The following is a 15,182-nucleotide window of genomic DNA, read 5'->3' on the forward strand; positions in this document are numbered from 1 at the left end:
TCCCACTGTCACAAAAAATGTCCCAAGCTACTTCCAGCCATCTAGACCCCCTGTCAGTGCAGCTTAGGGCATTGGACACCAGCAGCAGGCCAGAAACTGGCTGCTACACCCGAGGGTGCCGGCCACTACTGCAGGCCACGTGAAGGCTTCGGACACGGGCAACATGGCCAGACCCCCGTTGCAAGTACAACCGAGAGCCTCTGATAATGGCAACAGGCTAATCCCCCACTTTCGGTTAAACGGAGGGCTTCAGACAAATGCAACAGGTCAAAGCCCACTGGCAGTGCAACGGAGGGCCTTGCACGACAGGCTGAACCCCTTTTCATCGCTATACTAATTCACCACTAATCCTTTATGGGTTCCTGAGTAGCGTGCAACTCGATGAAAAAGCACTTTTGACGCCTCATCATGGGTAGTAAGCGCTATGTGAGTGCAATTACAACTGAGGGCTGTGGATGCCTTGCACGACAGGCTGAACCCCTATTCATCGCTATACTAATTCACCACTAATCCTTTATGGGTTCCTGAGTAGCGTGCAACTCGATGAAAAAGCACTTCGACGCCACATCAGGGGTAGTAAGCGCTATGTGAGAGCAATTACAACTGAGGGTTGTGGATAAAGGTAGAACTGAGGGCCTCCAAGTTCATCCGTGGGTTAAAGTATGTCCTTTGCGTGCAGAGAGCAGTACGGTTATGAAAGAGTGGGAATATCTTGTGTAGAAGGGTCTCGGGGACCCCTCCACATCCAGGGGGGGCCGAGGGGGGGCAGGTTATTTTGTGTTAGATGAGGAGAGAGAGGCGAGAGCGCCTTGAGATGGGGTGGGCTTCAGTCTGTGTATCAGCCCACATCCATCTGCTTCAGATGCATTTCCCATGTGCTTTGCTTACAGCCTGCTTACTGCTAGTGATGTCACTGCCGTGGAATGTAAACAAGCCGGCTGACACCAACACACCCAAACAGATGCTAACAGTTCACTCCCCGGCCCAGCACCTCACTTACATACAGTTCAGGAAAAATTGACTCCCCGATTGGGTAACTTCGTTAGAGAGTACGTGAAAGGTTGACGTGGTGTCTGTGGGAGGAGTCCTAGGGGTGACTGACAGGCAAATGTGTAAGGTAGTGAAACAATCCTATCTGGCCGTATCTTTTGGCGCAGAGGCATCAGTCACGCAGCTGATAACAGGGCATTCGAGGCCTTCCCAAGAGACAAAAGCTAACACAGAAGGCGCCATATTAGTTCCAAGCCGAACTGTGCACACCAATCTCAAAAAGTGACGTGTCAAATCTTACACCCAGTGGTCGCTGCGTGGGGGCTCGTCGGCTCCCAGGCCTCAACATAAACAAACACAAAACCCACGTCCTGGCTGTCGTCCTCCAAACAGGCCTTTAGAGAGCTATTCTTGGCAGCGCGAGCGTCCCGAAGGCGCTGCTTAGTTGCGTCGGATCTGCTGGCTCAGCTTTTCCCGCTCTTTTCCAGTCATGGGTGTTTTTAAACCTCAGGCGCCGCAGGGGAGACCCACAGGCACGAAACCATGTCAGAGCCACGGCTGCCTTTAAGTGCAGCGAAAAAAGCATGAATCTGAGCTTGCAAATGCAAAAGATGACGTCAACCTTCATGCCAATGTGCCTAAGGAAGTCATGAGAGGAACTGTGACGAGCACTAGCCAGACATCGATTTGTAGAACAAGGAATAATAGCGTCCAGATTATGTTCCAAACCGAGGCGCTGTCTAAAATGGACAACGGGAAAAGTCTCGACTCGACTTTGAATAGTAGGTAGGGCTGGTGTTGAGTCAGTCACACAAGACTGTACATCTCAAGAGTATGTTGGCCAACTTATGCAGTGAGCCCACTGTTTGTAGAGACCGGAGGCCAGAACACGAGACTACACCACCAGGGTGAGTTTAAGCTACTCAGTAGACCTCAGAATATTGGGACCTCCTACCCATCAAATGAAGATGAACCCCTGTAATCCAGCGGTGTGCAACAAAATGACAAAACCTTCCTAAAAAGGATGCTGCTGGGACACACGCTACCCACCGAAGCCCCCTAAAATACTCCTTCTAATAGGAGTGGTCTTCAGGCATGTAACTATATTTGGGGCTCAGTATGAATGCACATGGGGAACACGTGTGCTGCAGTGTCTGGGTTCCTCAGTTTTAATGACAGTGGGGTTCTGTCCGGCTGTCCCCGTATGCACCCCTTCATTTTTGAGTCTAAATGGGGCTCTGGTCTGCAAGTGCTTTAAGTTGTCCTCAGATTTAATGACACAGGGGCCCAGCCTTGCTCTCTGTGGTCCTTAGTGTTAGTGGGGTTTTGGCCTCTTGCTCCTTTGTGGGTCCTAAGTTTTAGGGCCAGTGAGGTTCCGGCTTGCTGCTATTTTGTGAGGTGTTTATAATTAATTACACTTAACCGCATCGCTGCGGCGGCTTTTCCCGCTGTGTGCGGAAAATTTAAAAAAGCCGCGTTACATGACGAGCTCAGCTCGTCATCCGCACACGACCACCGTGGCTGATGACGAGCTGAGCTCGTCATCAGCAGCGTAGAGGGTAATTCCTGGCTGCCATACAGAATTTGAGCCCCTCAGCGTTAGCGACAGGGAGGTCCTAGGCCTGCTGCCACCCTGTAGGCCTCTCAGTTTTTATGACAATGGGGTCTGTTGCCACCTTGGAGGGGGAGGGGGCTGAGGTTCCGTGACAATTGTAAGTGGTGTTTTCGACTCACACGAATATGGTCGAGTCTAGTATCTATGAACCGCAAATGACGAGTTTAGCAAGTGTGCGCAGTTTCGCTGTGCTAACTTAAACCGTTCGTTTGTTATGTGGGTTTGTCATCTGTACCCACGGGTTCCATCTTAGATACGGCATCCATTTTGTCTCTTGCCCTCAAGTAGCCAGCGAACGGACGCTGTCCGCTTCGCGACCCTGGGACTCCCAAGATATTTGCGGAAGACACATGTTCTTTGAAAGTGTCTTTATGACGAGGGGGATGCTACTGTAAGGCAGATGGCGCCGCTCGAGGCTCATCTTGCCGCACGGGCTTATTGTCTCAGCCGTGCATCTCATTAGGCACGTCCCTTTGATGCCTGTATCTCGTGCTTCTCGACACTCCCCTTTTACACCCTTTCCGATCTCCCCCTGTCCCCGTCTTCCTCTGCACCTGTCTTCGTTCCTGTTTCGATCTACTTTACTGCTGATTGGAATTTGCTAATGGTGGGAAGATGGGTTTTTACAGTTGGGAACCGCCAAATGTTTCCGCACTTATGTTCCGGATCTTGTGTGTTTCAAAGTGATCTAAGCGACCCCTCTGAGAGCGACTTGTGGGAACCAGGTTGTAAACTATTGTGTATCATGTTATCCTATGGGTAGAAACTGTATAAAAGGAGCGATCCACAAATACAATTTGAAGCAGTCTCCCCGAACTACACTCGATGTACTTCTTGTGACTTCTGTGTTCCCTGCAGTAAATAAACCTTGACTCTTTGACGCCGAAGGAAGTGTCCCGTGTCTCTGTGATTTGTACGCCGGAGCAGGTTACCCACGAAGGTTTCAGGTGTTGTGCCCTGGCACCGCTGGGTCCAAAGAACCCAGTCCTTCAGTTGGCGCCCAACGTGGGGCCGCATCAGTGGTACCGGTCCAAGCCTGACGATCGTGAGGAACTTCGTGTGAAATCTCCGAGGGAAGGTGCACCCCGCTTCATCGATCCTGTTGTCGAAATAAGTGGCCCGAAGACTTTTCCCGCGAAGATTCCCGCCTCCTAACGGCTGCGACGGACTGCTACCCTGACTGTAGACCTGTTTTGGCGCCTGGCGTAGACCTTGGTATAGCGAGACGATTGACGGGCCTTCCTGAGGACGCCATTGATCTTTGAGTTAAGTATTTGTGGGTCGCTCCCAGAGTTCTTGGTTGTAGACACTTTAGCGAGTGTCTTTGTTGTAAACACTTTAGCGAGTGTTTTTGTTGTAGACACTTTAGCGGGTGTCTTTGTTGTACACGCTGTGTGAGTGTTTTTGTCGGTGACACTTTGCTAGCGTACTTTGTTGTTGTTGTATTTGTTTGACGACTGCAGCCGCCAAAGACCGAGGGTTTAGTTCTTTGCTGGGACTTGGTAAATCCCGAAATCCCGTAACCCTTGAAGTTTGTGAAACTCGGCTAGTGTGCAAGATGCCTGGTCGCAGTACTTTGTTCAGTTGCTTTAGACCTTGTGGTGCGGATTCCCTGCTGGAGGACTCGTGTCCGATACCTCCGGTTGGAACTCCTACATATGACCTATATAGCAAACATGGGCTAGGCCCGATTGCTTTTAACGATTATTGGATCAAATATACAAAGAAAGACGGCGATCTTCGTTGGCCACCTCACGGTAGCTTCGAAGCGTCGATCTTAGATAATTTGGAAATAAAGTTGTTCGAACGTAAATCAAGGCCGGCCATGTTTGATGCCTTTCGGTTCTGGCGCAAAGAAGCCCGACAGAAAGAGATCAGACAAAATAAACGTAGTCAGCGAGATACTGTTGCTACTATAGTGAAGAAAGCTGAGCAGTTTCAGCGTGATAAGGAGGATAAGGATAAGGAAGTGTTTGAGAGATTACAGCGTATGTCCATAGACAAATGCTATCCTGTTTTGTCTACGGAGTCGGATAAGAAGGAAGAGGCAGTTGAGGATTCTTTAATGTCCTATCTTATGAAGTCGCCACCTCCGTACGTACAGGGTACCGCAGCTCCTGTGGTCCCTGCCGTACCTGTTCCACCAGTTCCTCAACCTGCACCCGCTCTTCCGACTGTTCCTGCTCCTGTGCCTGTTTCTATCCCTACTGCTCCTCCGCTTCCACATACTCCTGTTCCCGCTACTGCTCACGCTACTGCTCCTGTGTTGTTAACCCCTGTTGCTGCTAATGTCTCTACTCCTTCTCTTGTTAGTCCTGTGTCTTACTCTTCTCCCTCTACTCGTAATCGTGATTCTCCCCTTGCGACAAACTTCTTTCAGTCGCTCGGACCTGTTTTTGGGTCTGCTGGTTCTGATGGTCCACAGAGACGTAGCCAGCTTCCTGGTAATAGAGAACGTGTTGCGCTATACAATATGGCGATGGGTTGGATGATAAACCCTGTTAGAAATCCACCTCGTGTTGTCCTCGAAACGTTTGATCAATTCAACATACCTACTCAGAGATATGTGTTTGATGAAATGTGCAAGTTCTTACATGATCAGATAGCGGCTGTTGCGCCTGACGAGGTGCTGACCGCCCTGTCTAATCTTCGGCTTCAGTTCGCAACTGGACTGATAGTCGATACTAATGTCCGACGTGCTATTGAACGGTTGCTATCTCTTCGTCCTGCTCCTATTCCTCATGCATTGTTCGTTGAGGACATTGAACAACGAGATGGGTCTGGCCAATATCCTATGCGAGAAGTTCCGCCAGTTTGGGTACCCGCTGATAATACTAATGCTAATGCTCCAATACCAGCACATTTCCAGAGAGTGTGGATACACCTCCCTTGGAAACGATCGGAAGTGCTTCAGGTGAAACAAACTTTGCCTGATCCTCGCAAAAATCCTGCGGGGTATTACAAAGAATTATCGCAGCTCGTAGACGCTACGATAATGAATCTGGCCGATATCGACATGTTGTTTGGCAATGTCGTACCGCAACCGGTATGGGCCAAGATTCGTCACCAAGATCACGCGAATGAATTAGGTGGTGATTGGGCTGCCATTACAGCGGCAGACGCTGGACAAGTGGCTGCTACTAAACCCGATCAGTTGATTGAACTTCTTCCCCAGCGAATCATTACGTTAATGAAAACGCTTATGCCAGCTATGAGGGTAAATTGGGACAAGTTGTCAGCCTGTAAGCAGAAGAAAGATGAGAGTGTTTCAGACTTCTTTACGAGGTTTGAGGAAACATTCGTCGATCATAGTGGGCAGGATATGGGTACTGAGGGTGGACAGAGGTTGTTTGTGGATAAATTTGTATCGAACTTATTGCCCGACTTGTGCAATAAATTAAAAAATTCAGAGAGTGCGTGGGCCGTTTCTACCTCAGCTCAGATTCTGGCTACGGCACAATATTACGAAAATAGAGAAAAAGAGGAAAATGACCGTGCCGATAAAAAGACGAAAGAACTGAAAACTAAAGTGTTGTTACAACAAGCATATCCGCCGCGTTCTAATCAGAATGCGCCTCAGCAGACTAGATCGCAGTCGCAATCAAATCGATCGCAGCCGCGTAATGATTCATCTTTTCAGAGATCTTCGTTGGGGTACAACCAATGTGCTTATTGTAGACAGGAGGGACACATTAAATTCAATTGTCCTGCTTTAAATGACCGTAGTGGTGGTAATTCGTCTAGAGGAGGTCGTGGTGGTGCACAGCACGCATCACGTGGTAGAGGTCGTGGTGCTCAGAACGACCGTTCTGATAACTCGTCAAATTCTAATAATTGTTTCGACCAACGTGGATCATCGCAAGGACGATCTGCGCAGTACAATGTAGACGATTATTACGTCGATCAGGGAACTGACGATAGTAATTACTAGGACAGCCAAAGACAAGGAGAGGGAGTGGTATCAGTTCCGGTTGATCAGAGAGGGCCTTACGTCGCAGTTGCTACATCGGGCGTCGTTGAGCCTTTTCTGTTGGACACTGGTGCAGCGAAAAGTTCTATCATGCATTCGAAACTCCCTGGCGCACCTTTGTCTGGCTTAACAAATGTATCTGTTGGATTCTCTGGCGCCCCCGTTAGCAATCCAGTTTCGCGCCCTTTGCCCCTTAAAATTGGGCCTCGTGAGCTCGAAGCTCCGTTGATTTTAACCACTGGTTGTGGTGAAAATCTTTTGGGTCTGGATTTGCTTAAACGCTTGTATGCGACTTTGTATTGTTCTCCTGCGGGTGTAAAGCTTACGTTCGGAGAGAAAGTAGTCTCTCCCATGTATTTGTCCCTCGATAAGCTTCCACCGGAATTGAGTTCTCTTCCTGCATCTTTGTGGGCGACGGGTCCAAACGACGTGGGCCTACTTGATATCTCCCCTTATGTTGTTCAGTTGAAATCGAATGTGCGATTGCCACGTATTCCCCAATATCGTATCTCCCTGGATGGTGAACGAGCTTTGTTAGCGATCATCTATGATTTGATCGAGAAAGATGTCATTGAAGAAACTCGGGGAAACGTGTGCAATAGTCCTGTACTGCCCATTCTTAAACGTACTGATCCTACCAAACCGCCTGTTTATCGTTTTGTTATTGATTTACGGGAGGTGAATAAAATTGTGGTTCCTCAATTCCCTGTTGTGCCTGACATTACGGCGCTACTGACTCTGATTCCAGCTACGGCTTCATGGTTTTCGGTGATTGATTTGAAAAATGCGTTTTTCAGCATCCCGATTGCCGAAGAGAGCAGGGACCTTTTCGGTTTCTCTCTTGGTGGACGTAGCTTCCGGTTCAAACGCGCTCCTCAGGGCTACTGTGAAAGTCCATCGATTTACAGTCAAGCTTTGAAGGGTCAACTAGATGCGTTTAGGTTACCGGTTGGTGCGGCTTTAATCCAATACGTCGACGACTTATTGGTGGCTGCTGATACTCAGGACATTTGCAAAATTGCTACAGTGTCGTTGCTGCAACATCTCTGTGAGTTAAATCACAAGGTGTCACCTTCTAAACTCCAATATTGTTGTCAAGAAGTAACCTATCTAGGTCACTTATTGTCAAAGGAGGGAAGGAGATTGACCCCAGAGAGAATTGCAGCGATTGCGCGCATGGCTGTGCCACAAACCCAAAGAGATGTGCGTGCCTTTCTAGGTATCACATCGTACTGCAGGCAGTGGATTCCTAATTTTTCATTGCTAGCGAAACCATTGGTGGCTCTTACGTGCAAGGATGTTTCGACTCCTTTACCATGGACGGAAGAATGTCAGAAACGTTTTTCTGAATTACGTGATTCATTGTGTTCGGCCCCTGTGTTAGGTACCCCTGATTACAGTAAACCGTTCACGTTATATGTTCACGAGAGGGAAGGTTGTGCTTTAAGCGTCTTAACGCAACCTTTTGGTGGTAAGCAACGTCCATGTGCATATTTTTCCTCGACCTTAGACCCAGTAGCTAGAGCATTGCCGAGTTGTTTGAGAGCAACTGCGGCAGCTGCGGTCTCCATCCGACAATCAGCAGGATTGGTCATGGATAATATGCTTACGGTGATGGTTCCGCATGCAGTCGATACTCTTTTGAACCGTACGAAAACTCAGCACTTGACGAGTGCGAGGTTATCTGGGTACGAATTGACGCTCTTGGCAAGCCACATTCAGATAAAACGTTGTAATGTCCTAAATCCGGCAACTTTGTTACCAATTAGTGCAGAGTCAGATGCAGTAACAGAACATGACTGTTACTTGCGTACAGAGGAGGAAACAAAAGGTCGTGTGGACCTTAAAAACACCCCATTGGAAGACCCGGATGGCACCCTGTATGTGGATGGGTCATGTTTTAAATTGCCGAATGGTGATGTGACTACTGCTTATGCTGTGGTGACATTGAATACTGTTGTTGAGACTGCGAGATTGAATCAGAATTCTGCCCAAGCTGCAGAGCTGATCGCTCTTACTAGAGCATGTGTATTAGCAAAAGGTAAACGTGTGAATGTGTACACCGACAGTCAGTATGCTTTCGGTGTAGCGCATAGTTTCGGACGATTGTGGCGAGAACGTGGTTTCTTGACGTCACATGGCACGAAAATACAGCATGGCCAGCTTGTGAACGATCTTTTGGATGCATTGACTTTGCCTGCTCAAGTTGCAATTGTTAAATGTAGTGCGCATCGTAAGGTGACGGATGATGTTGGTCGTGGTAATGCGTTTGCAGATGAGATTGCTAAGGAGACTGCCCGGAACCTTAGCACTCGAATGTATGTGACGAATTCGGTTAGGTGGCCTACAGAATCAAGTATGTGTGAGAATACTATAGAGAGTGTGAAAGCAATTCAGAATGAGGCCACCGACACTGAAAAGATGAAGTGGAAAGAAAGTACGGGAAGGTTGGATGTGAATGGTTGCTGGATTGATTTGTCAGATCAGAAAAGATGGATGTTGCCTGATGCGTATGTACTGGCCGTTGTGCAAATGGCACATGGGTTAGCACATATTAGCGCGAAAGGTATTTGCAAGTTGTTGGCTGATGTGTGGAAGAATGATGGAATTACTAAGTGTGCTGAACGTTTGGTGAAGAATTGTATGGTGTGTATAATGTACAATCCTGGCAAAGGAACCCCAACTCCCCCTGGCAGTTTTGCTCCTCCTTCGTATCCCTTTGAGGTGATCCAATTGGACTTCATCCATATGGAGCGATGCAATAACCTGAAATACGTTTTGGTTGTGGTTTGCGCATTCTCCCGATGGATCGAGGCCTATCCCCTCAAAGATAATACTGCTTTGTCTACTGCGAAAATCCTACTGAAGGAATACTTTCCTCGGTATGGAATGCCTAGAGTCGTGTGGTCAGATAACGGAAGTGAGTTTGTTGGAAGTGTGATGAGGAGTGTGTGTAAGGGCCTTGGAATTAATCAGAAATTCCACAGCGCCAATCATCCCCAGTCAGCTGGATTGGTTGAAGGGTACAATGGCACCCTTAAACTGAAATTAGCGAAGATCCAGGCTACGACTGGACTTTCGTGGCCTGACGCTTTGCCTCTAGCATTACTGTCAACTAGGGCGACTGTACACTCCCGAATAGGGCTTAGTCCCTATGAAATAGTGTTCGGCCGTCCTGCGAATGTGTGGGGGGTTCCTAGGCCAGGTATATTCGTTGATCTTGAGTACCCGATGTTGATTGACTACTTACATGACTTGACTGCTAAACTGAGGTTAATTCATCAACAGGTTTACGACGCCTTGCCGACGCAGACGGAGGGTCCAGGCCACCAGCTCCAGCCTGGTGATTGGGTTGTCACCCGAAATTTTTCGCGCAAGAAGAATCTGGACCCCCGCTTTGTTGGACCTCACCAGGTGCTTTTGGCCACGAGGACTGCCGTTCGTCTTGAGGGACGGAAGAACTGGGTACATGCTACCCATTGTAAGCGAGTCCCTATTCCTTTGCCGGCAGACCCGTGGGTGAGGAAAGGCATTGCGTCAACAGAAGCAGCGACATTGCCGGCGTTTGTACCTTTCAGTGACGCACAACTTGTTGGTGAACACTCAGCGCAGCAGAAAGCCATTGTTGGAACATTGTCAGCAAAAGACTCAAGACCAAATCAGCAAACTGATCAACAGGACGCTGTCTCTTCGACAGATCCTTTGTTTGACGAGCAGACACGTCCTGGGAAACATCGATATTCTTTGCGTTCTCATACTAAGGACAAATAAATTTTTTTCTTGCTTTGCTGAAATTGATAACTGCAATATCTTCGTTTCCCATGATCAACTTTGAACATTCGTATCATTGAAAATTGTTTTGTACATATATCAAGATTTTTTTCTTGTATCTTTTTCCTTCCACAGCTGAATTATTTGTGCTAAATAAAATACATATTGTGTATTGAGGGCCGTAGGGCCGCGCGCGTACTTCCTTCTGGACAGTAGGTCTTGACGCTAGGTTAAAGGCCGTCGGTTCCTAGGAACTCCTGGGAATTGACTATTGCTGCACAGAACGAAGTGCGTCAAGAAACGTTGCGGACGGTCGTAGGGAAATGGCATTTTTGAAGCTGAACGATTTGGAAGGAACGCAGGCGTATAGAGTCAAACTGCAGAAACTTAGTCGTACTAAATGTTTTGTATTCCAATTGTTTGTACTGTTTTTAACTGCTTCCGCATTTTTGGCGGGTGGGGTGTATTACACTATGTCTTACTTCTTACTTCCTACCCCTACTCCTACTCCTTACCCTAATATTACTTCTACTGCTTCTCCTCATTCCTTTCATATGTTACCAGAACACGAACAGGCTAGACGTGTAGAATTCCGCAACAATTCCTTTATCCAGCTCCTCCATCAGCATCAGTTAGTGGTTAACACTACTAATTGTTGGGTGTGTGGGTTGATGCCACATACTACGGGTAAGGGAATTCCATATCTGGTGTTACCGTATAGTTCCCAAGGGTCAGCTCGAGCATACCAAACAATGCTTCGAAGCGCACTAGGTTTCCACCCCTCTCCAGAACGTTCCCCCAAACCGGGTCCTACCTCATGGCAGTGGGTGGTATCGATGATAATACAGGATTTGGAAGATGAGATCCATGATGCTTATCTCATCCCTAAGGCAGAGGTACAAGCCTATAGGGCACCGAATAGAGGGGAATATAGTACGTTCACTAATGAAAAGCAGCTTAAAAGCTCGTCTCCAATATGGGTCGTACCCCACACTGGTAATCTTTGTCTTGTGGGTCGTGGCTCGCAAGCCTCACTTGGAGTAAGTGCTTGCACTGAAAGTTACGTTCTGTCAATGTCCCCGATCCCTGTGCTTCTGGCTGCCAAGGGTACGTACTTCATCTGTCATGATCGTGCATACACATGGTTGCCCGCAGACTTCATGGGCTCATGTTTTGTTGCAAATCTGTTGCCTCCGACGTTTACTGTAGATGCCGATTATCATAAGACTAGAGTTGTACGAGGCGTAATTAGTGAAGAGGATACTGCCGGTCAAGAGGCAGGAGACTTTTTCAAGGGTTTCCTCCCGTTTTGGGGACCTATGGTTAATAGTAGGAACCTGAGACATTTGACTCGAGTGGTAGAATCGACAGCTAACATTACTGCCAGTGCCCTTGGTAATATCACCACAGAACTTCAGGCGGAGAGACTTATGACATTACAAAACCGTATGGTTTTAGATGTTGTCTTAGCAGATCGCGGTGGGGTATGTAAAGTGATCCATTCGAGCTGTTGCATTTTCATTCCAGATAATGCTCCTACTGTCTATCAAGCCATCTCGAAGTTGCACAAGATCTCCGAATCCATACACGTGGATGTAGGGGATTGGACGCTACTTGGTTGGTTTTGGGGCCTGGTGTCGACTTGGGGTTGGAAGATTCTGACGATCATCGGGGTTGTGGTAGTGTTCCTGTTCACGTGTTGCCTTTGTGTGCAGTGTGGTCCTGCCTTATGTGGCCTCTGTGCTACAACGTGTATGAGACAACCATCTGTTACCAAGGGGACTCGGTTGGACAGAGCTATGCTACAACGACATCTTGATGGTCTGATGAATATCGAGTATGATTCCGACTAGTGCTTGCCTACATGAGGGCAAAAGGAGCGTCTGAGGTTCCGTGACAATTGTAAGTGGTGTTTTCGACTCACACGAATATGGTCGAGTCTAGTATCTATGAACCGCAAATGACGAGTTTAGCAAGTGTGCGCAGTTTCGCTGTGCTAACTTAAACCGTTCGTTTGTTATGTGGGTTTGTCATCTGTACCCACGGGTTCCATCTTAGATACGGCATCCATTTTGTCTCTTGCCCTCAAGTAGCCAGCGAACGGACGCTGTCCGCTTCGCGACCCTGGGACTCCCAAGATATTTGCGGAAGACACATGTTCTTTGAAAGTGTCTTTATGACGAGGGGGATGCTACTGTAAGGCAGATGGCGCCGCTCGAGGCTCATCTTGCCGCACGGGCTTATTGTCTCAGCCGTGCATCTCATTAGGCACGTCCCTTTGATGCCTGTATCTCGTGCTTCTCGACACTCCCCTTTTACACCCTTTCCGATCTCCCCCTGTCCCCGTCTTCCTCTGCACCTGTCTTCGTTCCTGTTTCGATCTACTTTACTGCTGATTGGAATTTGCTAATGGTGGGAAGATGGGTTTTTACAGTTGGGAACCGCCAAATGTTTCCGCACTTATGTTCCGGATCTTGTGTGTTTCAAAGTGATCTAAGCGACCCCTCTGAGAGCGACTTGTGGGAACCAGGTTGTAAACTATTGTGTATCATGTTATCCTATGGGTAGAAACTGTATAAAAGGAGCGATCCACAAATACAATTTGAAGCAGTCTCCCCGAACTACACTCGATGTACTTCTTGTGACTTCTGTGTTCCCTGCAGTAAATAAACCTTGACTCTTTGACGCCGAAGGAAGTGTCCCGTGTCTCTGTGATTTGTACGCCGGAGCAGGTTACCCACGAAGGTTTCAGGTGTTGTGCCCTGGCACCGCTGGGTCCAAAGAACCCAGTCCTTCAGGGCGAGTTTTAATGACAGTGGGGTGCTGGCCAGGTGTCATCGTTTGTGTTCCTTGAATTTATTAAAACTGGGGCTCTGGCCAACGGGTGCTTTGTGACGTCCTAAGTTTTAATGCCAGTGGAGTTCGGGGTTACTGCTTGTTATATGGTCCTCCTTCTAAATTAAATGTAAGATTATGGCTTGGTTTTAGTGGCAGCAATGTTCTAGATCTTCTGGTGGAACTTGTAGGTGGAACTCCAGAGGCCAGAGCTGCAGGGGTGCTTGGATTCCACCCCTGCTATATTAACTGGACCTCTCTTTCGCGATCTATTATTATCCCCTACCGACACCCGAAGAGGACATACAACAGTAAGGACCTCTTATGGAGGAGACTCCGTCCTGTACATCTAGTGCCACCGTCAGGCCATCAGCCACATTCTGTATTCACCTTTCATCCGCCTCAGTGCTCGCTGGATAGAGCTCTCGCTTGAGAGGGGGAACGCATGTCCTTGTGGCAGCCATTTCTCTGGGGTGTGAGAACCTGAATAGTGCGTTCTTGCATTTCAGAGGCGACTCGACACACTGGCATCACAAGTGGAAAAAGAGAAGCAGGATTCTTCTTTTCAAACTCACATTGACCACACGTCCACTTTGGGGCCATACTTCTTCCTGGCGAGCAGCTCGGGGGCCGCGTAGGCTGGGCTGCCACACTGCGTGCTGAAGGGGTCCGAGTAGCCCAAGATGCCCGCACAGTTGCTTAACCCAAAGTCTGCAGAAACAGAAGAAGCAATACAGGATCAGTCGACAGGCCCGAACAAAATGGGCGAGTAAAGACAACAAAATGGCATGTAGCGTACAATACATAAAAAATGTAATTGAAAGGAAATACATTTGTTCCCATATGTTAATGCCTACATTTTGAGTAAAATATCAGACTTTAAAGAAATTCTGAAGGAATTCCTGGAGCACTTATTGGAAGCTAAGACTGTCACAGATTCCCAGGACTATGGTCATTGACCCCAATTTAGGCACACGGAAAAGTACAGGAGTATTAATGCATTTGCACTTTCCAATTTTTCCATTGGGGATCCCTTTCTGACCCCCAATTTTTGAGGGTGTTCTCTTTCCAATACCACAATGAAAGGAGATTTAGCCCTGCCCTTGTCAAGAGTGGATGTACCAAGATGTTTGGGGTGGGAAACTGCCTGAAGAAGGTTAGTCACCATTTAAAAACTCTTAAAGATGCTCCCCAGGTTTTAGAGGCAGTGCCACCCTAACACACTACAACACACCCCTCATTGCAGAATTGCTCCCACAGAAATTCCACCATATTGTGAATCAAGAATGGGATTCTTCCCCTGTAGATACTTGTATTTTGGCACCTTGGTTCACACTTAAGATACACAAACTCGTTTGTTAAAGACAGAGCACCATTTGGTCTCAGCATTAAGAAAACAGTATCACATTTGCTGAAAACAAAAAGGATGTTTGGTTTAGCCTAAAGAGACCCTTAGTAACTTAGCTGAAATATTTTATATTTTCCTTTCCCTTAATGGCGAGAGAGAGTTTAGGTCACACACTGTGCCAAATAGACTGTACAATAATACAATATTGAAATAGTGTTCTGTTATCAATGGTGTTTTAACATGTATTAGAACATTGGAATGTTGGGAGCTCCATTGCAGACAATGGAGTGCTCCCTGCTTCTACGGGCCGGTAAAGGCCTGCAGAGCAACATTCTAATGTTCTACAAAGGCTTCTCGAAGCTCGAGGGGATTTATATCCCCTCAGGGTTCGAGAACCCTTTGTTTAATTTGTTAGAACATTCTGCCCTCTAGTGGCAGAATGTTCTAATAGCCTTATAGCCCTTCGTAGCAGGGCTATACCGGCAATTAAAGTCCCGCTGTCTCTTTAAAGTCCCTCGCCTTCGGCTCGGGCCTTTAACGATTCAGCGGGCCTTTAATAGCCGGTATAGCCCGAAGGCTATATTAGAACATTGGAATGTTGGAAGCTCCATTGAAAACAATGGAGTGCTCCGGGCTTATAATGGCTGATATAC

General features: G+C 47.6%; 1 protein-coding gene across 1 annotated transcript in view; it reads right to left on the minus strand.

Annotated features, from left to right (window-relative positions):
* Positions 1-15,182, minus strand: part of HUNK (hormonally up-regulated Neu-associated kinase) — a 118,498-nt gene that overhangs the window by 33,900 nt on the left and 69,416 nt on the right. Inside the window, exon 4 of the mRNA XM_086934001.1 lies at positions 13,757-13,892. Within this exon, the coding sequence (XP_086790127.1) occupies positions 13,757-13,892 (136 nt within the window). The remainder of the gene's footprint in view (positions 1-13,756; positions 13,893-15,182) is intronic.

The sequence above is a fragment of the Lissotriton vulgaris genome, chromosome 8 (genome assembly GCF_964263255.1).
Source record: "Lissotriton vulgaris chromosome 8, aLisVul1.2, whole genome shotgun sequence".
In the NCBI taxonomy this organism is placed as follows: domain Eukaryota; kingdom Metazoa; phylum Chordata; class Amphibia; order Caudata; family Salamandridae; genus Lissotriton; species Lissotriton vulgaris.